Raw genomic sequence first — 19,656 nt, forward strand, 5'->3', positions numbered from 1 at the left:
ATCCTCAATCCTTCATCCTCCATCCATCCTCCATCCTCCATCCTCCTCCTGGCCCGGGGCTTTGCTGAACACTGCTGCCATCCAAAGCACAGAAGAGGAGCCATGAGGCTCCTCTTCATCCTCCATCCTTCATCCTTCATCCTCCATCTTCAATCCTCCATCCTGCATCCTCCATCCTCCATCCATCCTCCATCCTTCATCCTCAATCCTCCATCCATCCTCCTGGCTCAGGGCTCAGCTGAACACTGCTGCCATCCAAAGCACAGAAGAGGAGCCATGAGGCTCCTCTCCATCCTCCATCCTCCATCCTCCATCCTCCATCCTCCTCCTGGCTCAGGGCTCAGCTGAACACTGCTGCCATCCAAAGCACAGAAGAGGAGCCATGTGAAAGGCTCCTTTGGGAAGGCCCCTTCTGACCCCAGCCTCGTGTGCCCTGGAGCAGACCCAGTTCCAGGCACAGCTGCCTGCTCCCCGTGGGTGTGTGCAGATGTGTCCTGGCACCTCCCCTGCCCACTGCAGACATCTGTGCCCTGTGTGACCTGCAGCAGGCATCCTGCCAAGGAGAGCCCTCCCAGTGCAAGGCCAGCAGGCAGAGAGGTTATCTGAGATTTGAGATGAGATGAGATGAGCAGGGAGGGGAAGGGTGGCTGCAGCAGCAGGTGAAGGCTCAGCTGGAGCAGCTCTGGACAGCCACACACACATTCCCAGTGGCACTGGAAGCTCCCAGATGCTCAGCACAGGAATGACTCACGCTGGAAGCTCCCAGGGCTGCTCCAGCCACTTGCCAGCAGCCTAAAAGGCTGCACTGGAATGTGCACAATGCTTCAAACAAGGGGCCAGAATTATTGAGCTTGGAGACTTTAATTAAGGTCGTTGAGTCCAAGCACCCTCCCAGCACTGCCCAGTCCATTACCAAAGCACATCCCCAAGCACCACATCCACTTGTTTTTCAGATGCTCCAGGGACACCTTCCCTGGGCAGCCTGTTCCAGTGCCTGACAACCTTTGCAGTGGTGAATTTTTCCTCCTATCCAATCTGAACCTCCCCTGGTGCAATTTGAGGCTTCTCCGCTTGCCCTACCTGAGCACACAACGGGTTCATGTTCAGCCAGCTGCCAGCCAACACCTCCAGGCTCTTCTCCCAATTTCCCCTTGAATTATGGAGCTTCATTCTGCTCAGCTGAGGGCATTTAGCACCTCAGCCTCTTCCTCATCCTTTGTCATGGTGTTTCCCCCACATCCAGTGAAGAATGGAGATTCTCCTGAGCTCTCCTTTTGCTCATATATCTATATACAATGCCTGCTCATATGTGAATTTCTTGTAAATGAATGGAAATAGTTTCTGTTTCAGGGTTTAATGGTGTAAGACATCCATTGCTGGTGCTCCTCCCAGAGTGTCTGAGCAGTTTGTACAGCTCAGTCCCTGCAGACATGCACAATTTCCCAAGCACCTACAGCAGTGGCATGTGCCATCTCAGCTCTGCTCCTCCCTCAATTATCAGTCAAAAGGATAAACAAGTGGCACGAACAAACCCTGACCCACAAGCACAAACCTCTGAATCCTTGTGAGAACCACGCTCTCTGCTTGGGCTGCAAGGTTTTGAGGTCAGCAGGCCCCGCTGCCACTCTGCTGAGCTCTGCAAACCACTGTGACCCAAAACTGCCAGGGCAGGGTGACCCAGATTCTGAAATAATTAATAACATCTTCCCTGCTCAGAATGTGTGACTGCTCTTGTCTGTTCCCATCCTGGGCACAGGCTGGCTATGCTCTGCTGCAGGCAGACACACTCCACATGGCTCACACGTTTCCAAGCCTGACTCATGCTGTACATACACACTTTACTTTTGTTTTTCAATCACAAGGGAATTGATTTCACTGACATCCCTTGGCAGCATATGGTGCTAGCAGACAGAGCAGGGATCTGCACAGAATTGCAGCGGCTTTGTTGCTTTCCTCCACGTGCTAATGATACCAAACACAGCCTGGGAGCATAATTACTGTTTGCATGGGCATGCAGAGATACCCAAACAGGGCTCCAAACCAGCCACAACAACCCCAGCCCAACAGAACGTGCACATGTGGCACATGAGAGGCACTAAGTGGCTGTGACACGGCCTGAAACATCAGCACAACATCTGGAAGCACTCTTCCCCAGCCTGCCTCTCTATCAGACAGATGGCTGCAGAGCTGGAAGCCCACAGGCCTCTCCAAAGGTTCAAGGCCAAGAGGATAAAGTGCTCCATCACTGCAGTTTTCCATTCTGTCAGTGTTTCTAAATCTCTCTGCTCTCCCCCACTGTGTTTCTGAGCACAAATGCCAACCTGAGGGCAGCTTGTTCCAGGACAGCCCAGGTTTGCAGCAGCAAGAGCAGGCAGGCCGAGATCAGACCCACCACAGGATGCTCTGGTGCTCTGGCTCAGAAGGCAGCCTAAAAATTCCCTGAGCCCTCCTTGCTCCCCCCTGCTCCTCATCCCCACAGCAAGCCAGAGGTCTGCTGCACTGAAGTTTGGTATTTTAAAAAAACAAACACCACAAACACCCCTTGCTGTGCCTTGGAACAGCTCTCCTGCCCTGTGGGCAGGCAGGATAAGGTACCCAGAAAGCAGGAGCCCTTCCAGGGGGGCTGTTCTCAGCTGAGTGTGGCACCTCACAAATCCCACCAGCCTTAGGCTGCACCAAACCAGGCAATACTGACAGATGGAACTGGGTCCAGGACTGACCAAAAATATCCTTTCTTTGTCTACCCCAAGCACACACAGCAAACCTCCAGAAGCAGAAGCAACAAAGGAAAACAAGCAACCAAGCAGTTGTCTAAGCCTTGTTTTCACTAATCAACACTGTTGTTATCCTCATCAATAGCTGCTTGAGTCTCAGCAGAAACTGCATTATGAGGCACACAAACATTGCTGATTTCAAGCTATTTGCAGTTACTTGCCATAGTTGCAAAGCCTTTCTGAATAATTTTAAAGTAAACTCTGGCTCCTGGCTTGAGCACCACAAAGTATTTCTTAAAAAAGTAAAGAAGCATGACCCACTTAAATTCTCCAAAGGTAATGGTAAACAATTACTGATGTGATGTATCTAAAATATCTCTTGTGTTCTATTATTTATATAATGTGAAAGGTGTATTAGCTGCTGCTGCATTCAGACTCAAACTGCTTCTTTCAAAGTGCTTGCAGTGTAATTATATCCAACACTAATGACAGAGAAATGTACAGGAAAGGAAAAGCTGGAAACAAAAATCAGTATTTTCATTGAGTATTTTATTTACTTGTCTCTAGGGCCGTGAAGGGGAGAGAGTGCACTGGTTCTCCATGGTGCAGCAGGGAGATTTCTGAGCAAACACAGTGGAAAGCTCCTTCTAGTGCATCAATTAACCAACATATTTGTGAGCTGGCTGAGTTAGCTGCAGGGAGGATGAGGCAGTGCTGGTGCTGGAGCTCCAAAGCTGCTCCTCACACCCACCCTGACCTTGGTGTAGAGCTGCACATCCCCTCTGTGACCCACCCTGCTGAACCAGCCTGGAAGGGCTGGTGGCAGCACAGAAAATTCCCATAGGGACTCAGAGTCCTCCACCACATTAAATTAGCCCAATGGAGTACCTGTGCTCTGTGCAGAGGGCTCCAAGTGACACCCAGAGACTCAGAAATGCCCATTTCACCATGGGCTTCCCCTCAGGTTTCCCTACCCAGCTCCTCCCTGTACACAAACATTTCACTCAAACCAAGGCTCATCACGCTTTCAGAAGACAGCAACTATTTACATGCACAAGTGAGAGAGGCATTAATTAAAACATTGAGTTTTATTTGCATAATTAGTGCCAAAAATATTTTTATGGGTTAATTAGACTTCATGCAAATTGGATTGAGGAGATTTAATTTGGGGTTTGATAACCTGACTATTATAGTTCTGCAGTTGCAAATCTGCTCAGAGCTACATGCTGTTCTACAGCTACGTCCTCCCTTTCAAACTGGTTTAGTTTTTACTCCTGGCAGCCTCAAATTAAGCATTTTTCCTTTCCCTTTGCCAGTCCTGAGGTAGGTTGACTCAGGTCAGATGCCAGGTGCCCACTAAAGCAGCTCCATCTCTCCCTCCTCAGCTGGACAGGGAGGAAAAAATAGAATGAAAGCTGAGGGTTGAGATAAAGACAGGGAGAGATCAGTCACCAAGAGGAAATACACTGACTCAGACCATCAGCTCACCAGGAGCTGCTCATGGCAAGAGGAGTTTCTGCACTTTGCTCATGTCCAATATTTGGGCACAGAATGGAGAAGTTAAAATCTGCCCAGCTTCTCTGTGCCTGAAGGTGTGGTACAAAGCAACAACCAGCCCAGCACCCAGAAAGGATTCCATGGTGCTCCTCCATGAGCCCAGGTTTGTGGTGACAGCCTCACAGAGCTGGGGCTGTGACCCAAGCACTGTTTGGACCTGCACAGTGGGGAATTCCCTGCATGGGCTAATGTAGAGCAGCGTTATGAGAATTCACTGTGATTCCTGAGGAGAGCAATAGGATTTCCACTGAAAATACACAACTTTACTGTGTGCCATGGAAGACAGCCCTGCTGATGGAGCCAGCCCTGTTTCTGTGCTGTGGGACAGCCAGGCCAAGCCCCTGCAAACACAGCACACAGGCAGCAGGCAGTGGCAGCCCAGCTCATCCCCACAGGGCTCTGCCTCAGGCAGTCACCCAGCAGGCCAAGGAAGCTCCTTTGGAACAATCCACTGGCTGGCACAGAGGATTATTCTGTGTTACCCACTGGGAGGTTTGAATTACCCTGCACAGTGGCTCACTGGAAGAGCTCTCTGCTTGCTCCATGAACCAGCCCCAGAGGCTGTGCTACGTTCAGAGAAACAAGGTCAAAACTACCAAGCCAGAAAAAGGAAAGGTTCAGTAAAGCCTTGTGAATTCAGAATATTCATATTGCTGCCAAAATGACACCACCCCCAGCCCCTGTGCAGGCCCATTCTATTAATTTTTTCCTTTGAACTGATGAGTTTTATTACCCATTGCAGGTCAGCAGATGGTACCACAGCTACCCTGAGTGCCTCCACGTTTCCAGGCTGCAGAGCTTTAATAGCTGTGAGCACTGCTGCTATGAGCCTTGAGCCCTTCAAGCCCTGAATGGTATTGTGGACATAAAAGAGTTGAATGTGCCGAGAAGAGGAGGTTCCATACCTGTTCCTGGAGCCTGGGGCTATCCTCTGGCACAGGACTGTGGTGGTGGAGTGCTTGCCACCATTGCCCACCTCCTGCTTCACGTCCCACTGCCGCGGGTCGCTCGTCCTTGCGCCCAGGATGTTCACTCCTTTCTTCACCTTTGCTCTGTGAGAAACAGCAATGGGAAAGGGTTACAAGCCTCACTCAGGGGTCTGTGAATGCAGCTCAGGCACAGGGATCTCAGCAGAGCAGTTTTAAGGATAGTGTCAGGTGTGCCTCTGATCCAGCAGTAAATAGGAGAGTGGTATCATGAATGCACACCTGTGGCAACATCACATTTTCCAGACAGGGCCTTTATATGTTCTGCTGGATTTAGGAGTCAAACTGAACAGTAGGAAAACCTGCACTCAAGGTCCTTTTTCTCTATTCAGGCAATGTTGTTTTCCCAAAGAGAAGCTTGTCCCAACACAGAGGACTCTGGCATGTTTGTCTGCATCAAGACAAAGTTGTGCCTCACACAGAGGAATACTCCACTGGAGGCTTTTTAATAACCCATTTTATTCCAGATGAAATCCTTCTAGGTATCAGTGGACAGGTTGTTGCTCCTCTGCCTGACAATTGCCTCTTTCCTGCACATTCCCAAGGAAATTTCTGTCTGAAATCTCCAGCCTGGAGAGAATGCAGCTGTTGGTTAAGACAAGACTCTGTAACCCAGAGATGTTCCTAGAGGATGCAGCTTTCTGCCACTCTCAGCTGTCATTCCCTGTGGAAAAGTTAACTGTATTTATCTAGTGATGCTAACAACATCAGCAACAACTGCATGGAAGGTCAATTACAGAACACTTGCTAATGTAAGAGCATTTGTACAAAGGATTCTCAGCAAAGGTGGTTTTGGGTGCAGAATGCTGAACTGCTGATGCTCAGCTCTATCACAAGGCACCAGGAATGGGGAAGATGAAGAGTTCTGCAGCCCTTCTCTTGTGAAGGCAGTGAGGAGGGTCAGAAGGATGATGAGTATGTGGGGAGGAGGAGGCCACTGAGGAGTCCCCAGCCCTGGGAGCAGCGTGGCCTCATCCTCAGAGGAAGAAGGGAAAGGGCAGCCTGACTCCAATGAACATCAAACATCACAGGTCACCACAGCACAGAGGCTGAACTCAAAATCACAGTTTTCTAAAATATTTATGCAACACAAAACGTTAGTCACTGGGCAGAAATCATCATCCAGCAAGATGCTGGTATCTTCCTGACATTTATGAGGGCTTGGCACCTAAGTTTCTTTAAAAAACTGGTCTTGCTGCATTTTCAGCCAATAAAACACTCAAAAGCTGTCCTTAGCAATGACTGAGAGTACCTGTCTTCTTGCAGTTTTTCAACAAAACACAATTAATTTAAGGTATTGAAAAAGAAAAGTTGGTGTTTTTTTCTTCCCAGTATAAAAGCATAAAAGATTAATTCTCTCATTTGTATCATGAAACACCACGAAGCTTTAGAGAATTCTGTCTTGCTCTTGCAAAAGTAGCCTGATGAATCTCTTGTGCCTTCAGCTGAATTACTCAGAAGCAAAAACAGAAAGGCAAAGGAAGAATCAAATTCATTCCTGAAGGTTCATTAAAGCTTTAAGTCCCATTAGGTTTTCCAGTGTATTACAGTTCAAATAAATGAACAATAAATAAATGTTTCAGTATTTATAAAACACTCCTGCCAATCTTGAAGCTGTGTAAACCCATCAGTATTTCTATGGCAATCTGTGTTTTAGGAGATCTTTGGATGTATTTTAGGACACTGCAATTTAGCAACTGGAGAGAAGCAAAACCTCATTGTTTATACTTTGTTCAGCTGCTCCTTGAGGCAGGCTCTGAAATGACAGAACACCACTCAAAATGAGGCTTGGATCTCCAACAGAATTACAGCTCTGTCAGCAGCTGCAAATTGCTCTTTCCACCATGGAGCTCGACACGGTCAATACCTGGGCTCCTGTTAATTAGGATGGACACTGTGGATGGATGGCCAGGGTTAGTGGTCAGATACACTGCCAGAGGACCAGACCATGGCTGCAATGCCATTCTGTTAATTAACTACAGGATGGGGCATTAAGTTGAGTGGTTTGCACATATGCCATTATATAAAGCCCATTAAAAAAAAATTCCATCCCAGGGTAAAGTAGGTTATGTTTAGTGAGAAAAATCAATGTTGTGATTGCACTTAGGACTGGAATGAGGGTATGAACACCCAGAAGATTGAACTTCCGAAATAAATATGCACAAGCACAATTTGCAACTCTGCCTCTAAAAAGGGCATTGAGTTTTACATAACAAGGTCAATGGATGAATCAGAATTAAGTCAGACAGAACTGAGCCCCACACATTTCCAAATGCAATCTGTACATATGCTACAAATGTTTTCACTCCAATTTTTATTTACTTGGTGTTTGAGTGCTAGCAAGGAAAAGTCTATTTAATTACTTACCAAAGATTTGTTGACCTTGTTGGATGCTTGTGATTAAATATTCATTTTTTAAAATCAATAGTGCCAACTTTGTACATTAAAAATCTGTAAGTTATACTACCTCAATAAACCCCAAGACCAAGGACCTGGAGGCCAAATGACTTGACAGGCTCCTGTATTTACCCAGCCAACCTCACAGTATTTAGAAATCTACTGTGTTTACTTAAGGGTGACAATAAATGGAGAGGACCAACAGCTGATGGGGCTCCCCACTGCAGTTGGGAAGTTCTTTGCTGTTCCTGCTTACCCACAGGTAGATGATTGTCCTCACACAGAGGCTTTTCTGCACAGCTCCACGGCCTGCAGGCTTCCACCAGCCAGAACTTGTCAGCTTGGACTTCCACCCAAAGTGGAGCCAAAATCTTCCCCTACAACGTTATTCTAAACAACCTCCTGGGAGTGTCACCAAATCTAAAACTGAAAATGCACAGAACTAAAAATGCACGGAACTAAAAATGCACAGAACTAAAAATGCACAAAACTAAAAATGCACAGAACTAAAAATGCACAAAACTAAAAATGCACGGAACTAAAAATGCACAGAACTAAAAATGCACGGAACTGAAAATGCACAAAACTAAAAATGCACAAAACTAAAAATGCACAGAACTAAAAATGTAAAAAACTAAAAATGCATGGAACTAAAAATGCACAAAACTAAAAGTGCATGGAACTAAAAATGCACAAAACTAAAAATGCATGGAACTGAAAATGTACAGAACTAAAAATGCATGGAACTGAAAATGTACAGAACTAAAAATGCACAGAACTGAAAATGCATGAAACTAAAAACGCACAAAGCCCAAGGGCAGCAGCTCGTGCATTTGAGGGTGATGCTCTGTGAGCTGGAAGTTAAGCCCAGCTTTTGATCTCGTGACAAAAGCAAAGCCTGAATGGAAGCTGGAACCCAGCCCAGCCCAGCAGAGCTCAGCTCCAGCCCTCCCTGGGGAAGGGATTCCCTCCCTGAGTGGGCTCCAGGCCCTCTGAGCACATGGCACCCAGAACAAGGGGGGATTTTCTTGCTTGAACTTCTGAGGTTATTAACTCATAGCACAGGAAATCTCTGGCTCAGCTTTGTCTCAAAATAACTGTCTCTCTTTAAATCTCTCCAATGGAGAATTAAAAATCCTGCTGGCAAGCAGAGCAAGCAGCATCTCAAAGATATTACAGAGAGTCTCCAGCAGCTTACCCAGGAATCATTACTTAATTTGTGTTGAGACCAAGTAAAAGCATTTATTTACTCACACAATCACACAGCAAATGTGCAATTTCCAAGCAAATATTTCACTTTCAACTTGAAGCTTTCAGTCATATACAAAGATTTCCATTTAGCACCTCACCTTCCTAACATGTCAAACCCAGAAATGATGCTTCTAATTAATGCATTCTGATCAATTGCAGATGAAAATCTAATTCTTGCATTTCACTATCCTCAAATTACAAGAAATGTCAGCAGTATTTAGATATAATACTGTACAGCTATTAAAGACAGCAACCAAAAGGCAATCGAATCAGCAGCAGCCAGAGCTGGAGATGTGACTTAAGCAGCTCAAATTATTGCTTCCTATTTAAATTTAAATGTTAATCTTGCAGAAGTGCTGTGCCATGGAAGGGCTGTGCTACCTGCAGCAGTGCTACAGAGAGGGCACAGAGTGCTGAGAGCTCCCACCAGCCCTTCCCAGGCAGGATTCTGCTGAGTGTGCTGGCACCAGAGAGCATCTCCCCTCTCTCTGCAGAGGAGCAGACCCAGGGGAGCTGCTCTGCCTGGGTGGGCTGTGCTGGGCAAGGCTCTGGGCAGCACGGGGAGCTGGGAACATCCCCAGCTGTCCTCCTGAGCTGGCACCATCCACAGCAGGGCTGAGCTGAGCTGTGGCTCAGTGCAGGACCAGCGGAGCAGCAGTGCCAGTGCCTGGAAATGCAGCAGTGCCTGGAAATGCAGCAGTGCCAGTGCCTGGAAATGCAGCAGTGCCAGTGCCTGGAAATGCAGCAGTGCCAATGTCTGGAAATGCAGCAGTGCCAGTGCCTGGAAATGCAGCAGTGCCAATGCCTGGAGGTGCAGCAGTGCCTGGAAATGCAGCAGTGCCAATGCCTGGAAATGCAGCAATGCCAATGCCTGGAAATGCAGCAGTGCCAGTGCCTGGGAGGGCAGCAGTGACAATGCCTGGAGGTGCAGCAGTGCCAGTGCCTGGAAATGCAGCAGTGCCAGTGCCTGGAAATGCAACAGTGCCAGTGCCTGGAAATGCAGCAGTGCCAGTGCCTGGAAATGCAGCAGTGCCAGTGCCTGGAAATGCAGCAGTGCCTGGAAATGCAGCAGTGCCAGTGCCTGGAAATGCAGCAGTGCCTGGAAATGCAGCAGTGCCAGTGCCTGGAAATGCAGCAGTGCCTGGAAATGCAGCAGTGCCAGTGCCTGGAGGTGCAGCAGTGCCTGGAGGTGCAGCAGTGCCAATGCCTGGAAATGCAGCAGTGCCAGTGCCTGGAAATGAAGCAGTGCCAGTGCCTGGAAATGCAGCAGTGCCAGTGCCTGGAAATGCAGCAGTGCCTGGAAATGCAGCAGTGCCAGTGCCTGGAAATGCAGCAGTGCCTGGAAATGCAGCAGTGCCAGTGCCTGGAGGTGCAGCAGTGCCTGGAGGTGCAGCAGTGCCAATGCCTGGAAATGCAGCAGTGCCAGTGCCTGGAAATGAAGCAGTGCCAGTGCCTGGAAATGCAGCAGTGCCAGTGCCTGGAAATGCAGCAGTGCCTGGAAATGCAGCAGTGCCAATGCCTGGAAATGCAGCAGTGCCTGGAAAGGCAGCAGTGCCAGTGCCTGGAAATGCAGCAGTGCCTGGAAATGCAGCAGTGCCAGTGCCTGGAGGTGCAGAACTGGGGGCTGGAGGGGGAACAGGGCCATGCCCTCAGCAGCAGCAGCAGGCACCAGGTACCTCTCACTCCTGCACTCCAAGCAAAGCTTCCACAGCAGGGCTGCTCTAGAGAACAAGCAGCTGAATCAACACTCAATTCCTACAAGCAGTGAGCAGCTGCACGGTGTCTGGAGAGTGGTCCAGCCTCTAAGCCCTGTGTTTCCTGCCAGGCTGTTTGCTTTTTGGGCTATTGCACCCCTGGAAATGCCACACGTCCCCGATGTGGAGCATCCTGCCTACAGGGCAGGGCACTGCTCTGGGCTCTCCAGCTCACACCTGCTCCAGACAAGGATCCCAAACTCCAGCTCAGGGCCAGCAGCAGCAGCAGCAGCTCGGAGCTGTCCGGGCTGTCCCCGAGGATGCTCCTGCTCCACAGCGATCCCAGCTCGGGCATCCCTCAGCCTGGAGCTTCAGCTGAACAAATGCTGACCCCTTTTGGTCAGCCTCCTCCGAGCCTCGCTGCTTCTCCTGCTCTTGGCTAACTCTCCCTCAGAAGCCCCTGACTTTTGTGGCTGTAAAGGTCAGGCTGTAAGAAATTCCCTCAGCGCCTCCCGAAGCCCAGGGCAGCTCTCCTGGTGGCTCCTTGCTGGACTGCACGTTGCAATGAAGACTCAAAACTTCATGAGTTCTGCCAGAAAAATTTCAGCTTCTTCCTGCCATGATTCACTCCTCTCCTCCTTTGTTCCCAGAGTAAGTCAGGAGATTAAAGCCAGCTGCAGGAACCCATAAAAGCCAGGCAAGAGACTGACCACAGCAATTAAGCAAGATTTGTTTTATTAAGTAAATATTTTCCCTTTCATCTTTCTGTACGAAATGAGTCGCTAGATCTCACTGCAGCCATGAAGGAACAGGACAAACATCTGCCTGCACAACATTCCTCATGAAAAGCTGAGAAGCCAGAGGTGGAACAGAAGGTGACCTGGTTAGCTGGGTCAGCCTTTCAAACATGAGCCTTTAATTTGCAGAACACACGGGCAGGGTCAGTGTGATTGAGGAGCATCACACTTGGCTCAGCTCAGGGAATTCATTTGGGGATCAGGTCTCAGCTCCAGCTCCCTGCTGGGCTCCACACAGGATCCCTGGCTGATCATCCCCCTCCAGCCTGCAGATGGTCACCAGAGCTCCCTGTGGCCTCCTCTTTCCTGCAGAAATTTTCATTTACAAGCCACAAGCCCACGTCAGCAGGAAAAGACAGCCCCCTCTCAACTGCAGGATTTAGGCACAAAATGGATCAGGTAATGAATTACTGCTAAAAGCAGCAGTTCAGATTTGCTCCCCAACTCAGGAGCTGCTGCAAAGGGCCATCCATGCAGGAATCATCAGCAAAAGCAAAGACCTTGCTGCTCAGAGCAGCCTCTCTGCTTCAGGCACTTCTCTCTCATGGTGTATCCAGAAAAGGCCTTCAGGAAACCACTTTTGTAGAAAAAGAGAAAACAGCCTTTAAAATGTCAAAACAGCTAAACTAGGCACACAGCTCCTGCTCTTCACTCCTTACAATTTTCCTTTCACTTCCAATAGACCACAAGGTTGGTCTATTTGAAATGACTTTGGAAAAGAGAACACGTCAAAACAAAACAAATGGAAATATTTCACTTTGAAAATGCAGCAATAAAATCCTTTAAGAATCTCCAAATGAGAATGCTTAAGCTTCTTGAATATAGGGAGCAGCTGAGGCACACTTCAGTATTTCTGAAACCTCCTCAGTCTGGCAAATTGGACTAAATTCAGCCCAAAACTGCATATTCTGGTGACTTTCATGTCCATCAAAATGGTACAAATTCTACCATTGCCAGTGAGGAGTCCTGGGATCTAAAATAGCTCAAGGGCTGATCTTCTGCAGTGTTTCTTACATAACTGAAATTCCCTGAGACCCTTAGAAAATCAGCTGTCTCCTATTTCAATAGGAATAGGTGCTTCACATCCCTTAGGAAGCTTTGGAGAGCTCAGCTGCAAGGCACGAGGTGGATGCTGTCAGCTGTATTTTAGATTATTTTTTTTTTTCCAAAAAAGAAATCCAATGTATTTTGGGATGTTCCAGGGACAGAGTTTTTGGGTTTTGGGCTGATATCTGTGGTTAACTCTTTGTTAACATTACCAGCCTTCTTGAGGAGCCAGGCATCCCATTACTGAGTTTTAAAAGAAAGGCAAAGAGAGGTGATTTCTGTGAAGTTTGGATAACCCTACTCAAGGCACAGTCAGTCACTGAACCTGACAGATCTATGGCAAAAGTGCTTTCTGCAGCCCTGAATTTTAATTGCACCAGTTTAAGGGGTTAGGAAAGGGGCGTGAGGAGTGGGGAAATCCTAAAAAAAATCTCTAACCAAAAGCAGGATGGAAGCACCCAACACAGAGAATCTGGATTTGTCATGCAAGCTTCGAGGAGAGGCAATGTGAATTTACGAGCTGCTAACATCCTCCCTGCAGCAAAGAGAAACCCTGCAAACTCCTGAGCTCCCAGCAGCTGTCCCTGAGCTCAGTCCCTGCCTGCAGAGGCACCCCCAGAGCAGCCCAGGCTCCCCCAGCCCTGCCAGGGCAGCGCTCAGCGCTGCAGGCAGCTCCTGCAATGCTCCATGAGCCTGGGACAGCTCTGCTCTTCTGGGGACACTCTGGTGACAAACCCAGCTCAAACGATCCGAGCAGCAAGGCAGGAGACAAGGGGGGGGCCAAAAGCAAAAGCCTGCACCAAAACCAGCTCCAGCTGAACACACACCTTCCCTTCCTCTGTGCCCAGTCCACAGCCCCAGGAACTGCTGTGCATGGAGCAGCTGCTGCCAAATCCCCCCATTTCACATGAACTACAGCAGGGCTGGATATCTGTGGGTTTTTAAGCCTCAGCTCCCAGTGCAATGAATCCTCCCAGTTAATAAGAAATGAGGAAGAGGGAAAACTGAAAGCAGAAGTGTTTTCAAGAACATGAATCCCTTCTTTTTCCTTTTTGCAACACCTAAGCCTGGCATTTGAGGATAGAAAAGGCCACTCCTGGGTTGGAAGGATGGAGATCCCCTCCTGCCAAACACTGTCCCAGGCTGGAAGGAAGGGCTCCTTCCCAGAATTTACAATGCACATGTGAATAACCAGCAGGTTTGCTGATTAAATTATCACATGGAATTTAGGACAGGGGACAAGGCCAGTGAGTTCAGCCCTCTTTTCACTGCCCTTCACCTTTTACTCATGGAATCAGCACAAAACCTGGGTTCACAGGAAATGCAGGGGAATTACAGAGAGGACCAAAGTCCTGCAGAGCCTGAGGGGGGTTTGCAGAGTGCTTTAAAGCCTCTGTTCCCTTCATCCCAAGCACTGGGGATGCCTGACCTCAGCTGACATGGGGACAGTCTGGGCTTGCAGTTCTCCCTTTCCTTAAAGGGTGAATGAGCAGCAAAGCTCTTTTCTGATTAGAAACTCAAACAAACTAATGGCTGAGTGACAGATCCATCTCAGGCACTCTGCAAGGAATGAAAGAAGCTGAAGCATAATCACATGCAGGTAAAATCCCTGGACAGCCTTTGCTGTGGGACCAGTATCTGGGTGAATTCACACTCATTTATGGATTCATCACATGGGGAGACACTGGAGAGCTGCTCTGCTGTCACAAAGGCAGCTGGAATAATCTTCCTCACACCAACACATGCCTGCTGAGAGAGGCAGAGGAGACAGAGATGGGTGTTGTGTAAATAAAAACCCCACCAGGGTGAATCCAGAGCACAGATTCAGCTGCACATGCTAAACACAAGCTCATGGATCTATTTTATAGGACCACCAGGGACACTTTTTAGATAAGTAAATGCTTTGAGATTATATTTCCCTACTACATCCAGTTTCTATTATTACCAGAAAAATCTCTAAGCTGCATATTTGTGACATTCCCCCAGCTGGCAGAGCAACAGCAGCGCTGAGGAGAATACTTACTGTTTGCAGTGGTTATTAGGATTATTACTTAGACCCCGAGTGATTTTCTGGAGTAATCTTCCCATGCAGTCCCTGTGTGGTTTAATCCCATCCTCACTGCCCCTTCAGCAGCTGCCATGAATACAGCTTTGCCATCAGCCACGGGGCTACCAGGGCTGTGTTTCCTTCTTCCCTTGGGTAAATCATTTTGCTGAGATCAGCTGCTGGAAAGAAGAATGGGCAAAAGTCCTTAAAGCAGTGAGGAAGGGAGGAGTCTTCCACTCCATATATAAAATAAATATATATATATATATATACATACATCCTCCTGCCACTCACCCAGAGGTGCTCAGGGCTGGCCAGGCTGCTGCACACTCTGGTGTGGGCCCAAGCCAGGCTCCATTTCTGTGCTGCTGTGCCAAGCACCTGCAGACACAGGTGAGAAACACCTGGTTTGTCTCTCCCTCTGGCCGTGCTCCCCAGGTGTGGCTCTGAGGGATGCTCAGCACCATGAGAGTGGTGGTGGTACAGGACCTGCACATTCACTGTGCCAGCCCATTGAATGCCTTAGCAAAGCTCTCCCTGCCTCCTAAGCCATCTACTTCCTCATCTGGAAGGTCTTAGATAAAATGGCCAAGAGTTATGGGGTATACAACAAGGATAGAGAGAAATGACAAGTACAAAGAGAGGAATATGAATAATATACAGAAGAGGCCATTATTCTATGTACCCAGGGAAAGTGTTTCTGCTCCTTACAAAAGGAAGGATTTATCTTCCCCTGATCAAAGGTGACAAAGCTGGAATGTTAATGCTAGAAAAACACAGGGAGGGCAGGAAGAAGGCTGCCAGCAATTTCACTTTGATTTCATCAGCTGATGGTGCAATTATACATTTATTTTTCCTGTGAGCAGCAGACACTTTCACACTCCGAGCACACCAGGAGGAGAGACAAATTACTGAGTCTCACAGATCTTTCTACAGAATTCCACACACGTTTCCCTCAAGCAAGGCACTGATGCTCTCAATCTTGTGTCCTTTAGGGCTGACACAGCTCGTGGCACTGACATTAAGGGGGCAGGACTGGCCATCAGGTACTGAGTCTTCTCCCAGCGACAGCAGTGCCACACAGACATAATTCAGGGCCAGCTCTGAGTCTGCTTTGCTGTGCTTGAAAACCAGGTCAGGCCTCCAGCACCTCGAGCTGCCTGAGAACTCCAGCTCCTGGTCCCTGTGGATCTGCAGGGCCGCATCCCTGGGATGCTGAGGAGCTCTCAGCAGGAGCTGCTGTGCCAGGAACATCACACAGAGGCACTGGAACATAAATATCATACAGGGACACTGGAACATAAACATCATACAGGGACACTGGAACATCACACAGGGACACTGGAACATGAACATCACACAGAGGCACTGGAACATAAACATCATACAGGGACACTGGAACATGAACATCACACAGTGACACTGAAACATCACACAGAGGCACTGGAACATAAACATCATACAGGGACACTGGAACATCACACAGGGACACTGAAACATCACACAGAGGCACTAGAACAGGCACTAGAACATCACACAGTGACACTGGAACATGAACATCACACAGGGACACTGGAACATCACACAGTGACACTGGAACATCACACAGGGACACTGGAACATAAACATCACACAGAGGCACTGGAACATGAACATCACACAGTGGCACTGGAACAGGCACTGGAACATCACACAGAGGCACTGGAACAGGCACCCCTGCTCTGTGCACTGCTGGGTGTAATGCCAATGTAGCCATGTCACTGTGGGCCCATTTTCAGCTCACACAGAGGTGACAAGGCAACCCACAGCAGACCAGAGCTTGGAGCATGTCATTATTATCAGCAGGAACAGCAGCCTCCAGAGGAAAGCTGGGAGCTCTGCTGTGCTGTCACACCAATGCATTATTACAGGGTTTATACCCCAGAAGGGTTTGTTGAAGGGGGGAGAAAGGGAAAAATTCACATCATAAATTGCCAGAAGAGCCCTGATCTTGTTTGGATCAAACTACTCAAGCTCCAGGTATTACCTGTTTACACATGGAGCTGAAAATTCACCCCAGTCCCAGTCCCTGTTGTTTCTGCCACTGGCAGGGAGAGTCAGTGCTGATTTCCAACACAAAGCAGCAGTAAATTGAATAAATATCAAGAGCAGAGCTGCCATGAGTTAATATGCAGAGCGTGTGCCAGCCTTGCAATGAGCCCACATCACCATGGTGTCATCCTGAGCCACCCACAGCAGTGTCCCAGTGCACAGGATCACCCCTGACTTCATTTGATGTCATAGGCTACAAGGACGTTTTACACCTTATTAGGAAATTTTAAGGCCACCCTTTCAGCATATAAAAAATAATAAAATGTGTAATTGCTGTTATGGAAAAGTAGCAGTGGAACTTAGCTGAAAAAAATCAAAGTGAACACTTGAAGTATTTTATTTGGAGTCCTTTGGAGTAAGAGCTTCAGCTGGGTGTGACAGTTTCAGACACTCACCCCAGGGGTGTCTGAGCAGAGGTACCTGAGATCCAGGGCTGTTCTGAAGGGCTGCCTCCCTCAGCCAGCCCAAATCCATGAACCATGCTTTTAGTTGTCATCTAATTTAGTCTTTCACTACCAACCCGCTCTCTCAATCCAATTTTCCTAATTTTTAAGAACCTTTGCCCTCCTAATCCCATTAGATCAGGGATTCTAAAAAAAAAAGGTTTTACTGCAAGTGATGCAGAAAACAAACACTGCCTGTACCACGTGCTTTTACTGCTTCCTCCCTCCTCAAAGTGATAACTTTGTACATTAGCCCCTAACAACTCTTTAGTGCTTTGGAGTGTATTTGAAAATGTGAAATTTGCTTATTTGGGCTTTTTAGCAGAGCCCTCCTTGCTGGAATCTCCCAGCCTCTGTTTGCAAGGGTGGCGTTCGGAGGAGCAATGACCCATTTTTAATTTTTCATTTTGATTTCCACCTCTGCTGTTCACACGGCCGAGGGCCCTGGGGTGAATCCATCTCCCCAGTGCACGTCAGATCCTCCCAGGTTTGTCCTGAGCTCCTGCTGGGAATCAGGAGCTGAGCTGAGCCGAGGGGAATGGAGGCTCATAAATCCATCACAGCACTGGGGACAGGGGAGATTTCCCTGCCAGTGACCAGGCACAGGGCTGAGAACTGGGGCTATGAAATCATTGCTGCATCACAGAGGGTTTAAAGGAACAAAATTGCATTTCTGCGTTTGTGTGAAAACTTCCGCGAGGGAAGAAAAGCAGAGATTGGGTTTGTGCTCCACTGGCTGAGCACTGAGTGTATTTCAATGAGGAGGATTTGCCCTCTATCTACATGCAAAAAGAGGCTGCAGTAAACAACATGAACCTTCTGAAATCCTGCAGTCACCTTGCACAGGCAGAGTGGGGCTGATCTGTGCTGCTGTGCTGAGATTTCCATACTGCAATGAAAGACACAGACACGGCCCAGGGGCTCACAGCTGAAAAATAACAGCAGCTTTTCATCTGGAATCTCAGCAAATTCAATGGAGGAGCTACTGATGGAAAACCAACTCAGAACCTCACATTTCTCTTTTTTTTCCAGGGGAGGGCTGCACTTTAAGTCACTGGCTTTATTAATGGAATAAGTGCATTTGTCTCTTGCAGGCCTGAAAAATAAAGCACTGAGCAGTAACATATGGAATATGCCTTAGGCAAGAGACTTTCTTCTGGTATTGCTATTTTTCTAATAAAATTGAAATCATGGCACGAGTGCACATGTTCTTGTAGCATGTTGCACAGGGGGTGGTCTGAAATAGATGCACCCACAAACAACAGGCTTTTTTTTTAATATAAAATTGGTAATTTCAACAGTTCAAAACACAGTGATCTGGGATCCCTGATCTCATGGATGGAAGGAAATAAAAAAGAACTCCATAAGTTCTCCTCTTTTGAGTTTATCCTTCAAATTCTTGGGGCAATTTCCTCTGTAAATATAAAATAAGGGCTCAAGAGATCATTTTATAACGTGAAGTCACAGTCACAGTCCTCCTGCCATCCCTCAGCTGTAGCAGAGGATGCTCCTATTAAAATAATAAATGAGACTGAAATTCCTGAGGAAATGGTGAGTGTTCAGAGCACCACTGATGGTAAAAAGCAAGGCAGGAGCTGCCTTAAAATCCTACAAATTGCACTGAGCTTGTCTGCAGGCAGGATAAAGACTGAGGGGTGTCAGGCTGGGTTTTGGCTGCAGCAGGGCACAGGCAGAGGAGCAGAGCCCAGCCTAGGAGCACACACCTTATGGAGAGGGGATCGATTGAGAGCTGGGACCTCTCCAGCCTTTGAACCTTTCTGCTCAGGTTCTCCCGTGCTTCAGGCAGTTTTCTGTCTGAATCCCCCGTTCCCCAGGCAGTCCCTCCCTGCCTCGGGGCTGTCTCACCTTCCTCTCAGTGCTGCTAGGCAGGAGCTTTAGGGCAGAGCAGTGAGAAGCACTCCGAGTACAAAAAGCACAGAGCAGCCTCAGGCACTGAGATTACCTTTACACTGGAACTTCTTTGATGCCAGGTCCTGGACAAGAAATGCAGTTGACTTATGCTCAGTAAAAATTGATGTTTCCTCCCACGCTCATCCCAGTATCAAGCTAAGTCTAAAACTGAGAACAACCTGGAAAAAAATAACTGCACTAAAAGGCCGTGGCATGCAAGAGGGTTTTCTCCTCTTGAAAACACTCATTCAGTGGGTCTGCCTGGTTAAAATACTGCCCAAGCAAACAGCTTCATTTCCATGCAGTCTGGTTTTATTCCAGACTCACATGTCAGCAGCTCCAAAGGTAAGAGGCCCCTGGTTTGCTGTTTCACACTTAGGGGGTGGCTGATGGAAAACCCAGGCACCAGAGAGAGAACTGGGAGTCTCTGAAACACTCTGGAACAGGAATGGCTGTAACAAACAGCCTGACACAACATCAAACCACCCAGAACTGCAGAGCACATCACTGTCTCTTAAATTAGCTCTTCTCTTACCGTTTTTTGCCTCGTTTTTCCCCATTGGCTGTAATAAAATACAGAAGAGTGATATCTTCCCCCTTTTCTACTGGTGGTATCAGATTCCTCAGGAAACATTAACATGGAACCTATTTGCTGGTTCCCACCAGGAGCTTGTGTTTGTGCCATTTGTGTATGTGGGAAAGGGGGCACCTTCTGCAGAAC

General features: G+C 48.0%; 1 protein-coding gene across 2 annotated transcripts in view; it reads right to left on the minus strand.

The window, feature by feature from the left end:
- Positions 1-19,656, minus strand: part of TMEM132C (transmembrane protein 132C) — a 175,763-nt gene that overhangs the window by 67,306 nt on the left and 88,801 nt on the right. For both annotated transcript variants that reach the window (XM_077187983.1, XM_077187984.1), the window contains one exon: positions 5,177-5,323. In XM_077187983.1, coding sequence (XP_077044098.1) covers positions 5,177-5,323 — 147 coding nt within the window. The remainder of the gene's footprint in view (positions 1-5,176; positions 5,324-19,656) is intronic.

Source organism: Agelaius phoeniceus, chromosome 18 (genome assembly GCF_051311805.1).
Source record: "Agelaius phoeniceus isolate bAgePho1 chromosome 18, bAgePho1.hap1, whole genome shotgun sequence".
Classification (NCBI taxonomy): Eukaryota; Metazoa; Chordata; class Aves; order Passeriformes; family Icteridae; genus Agelaius; species Agelaius phoeniceus.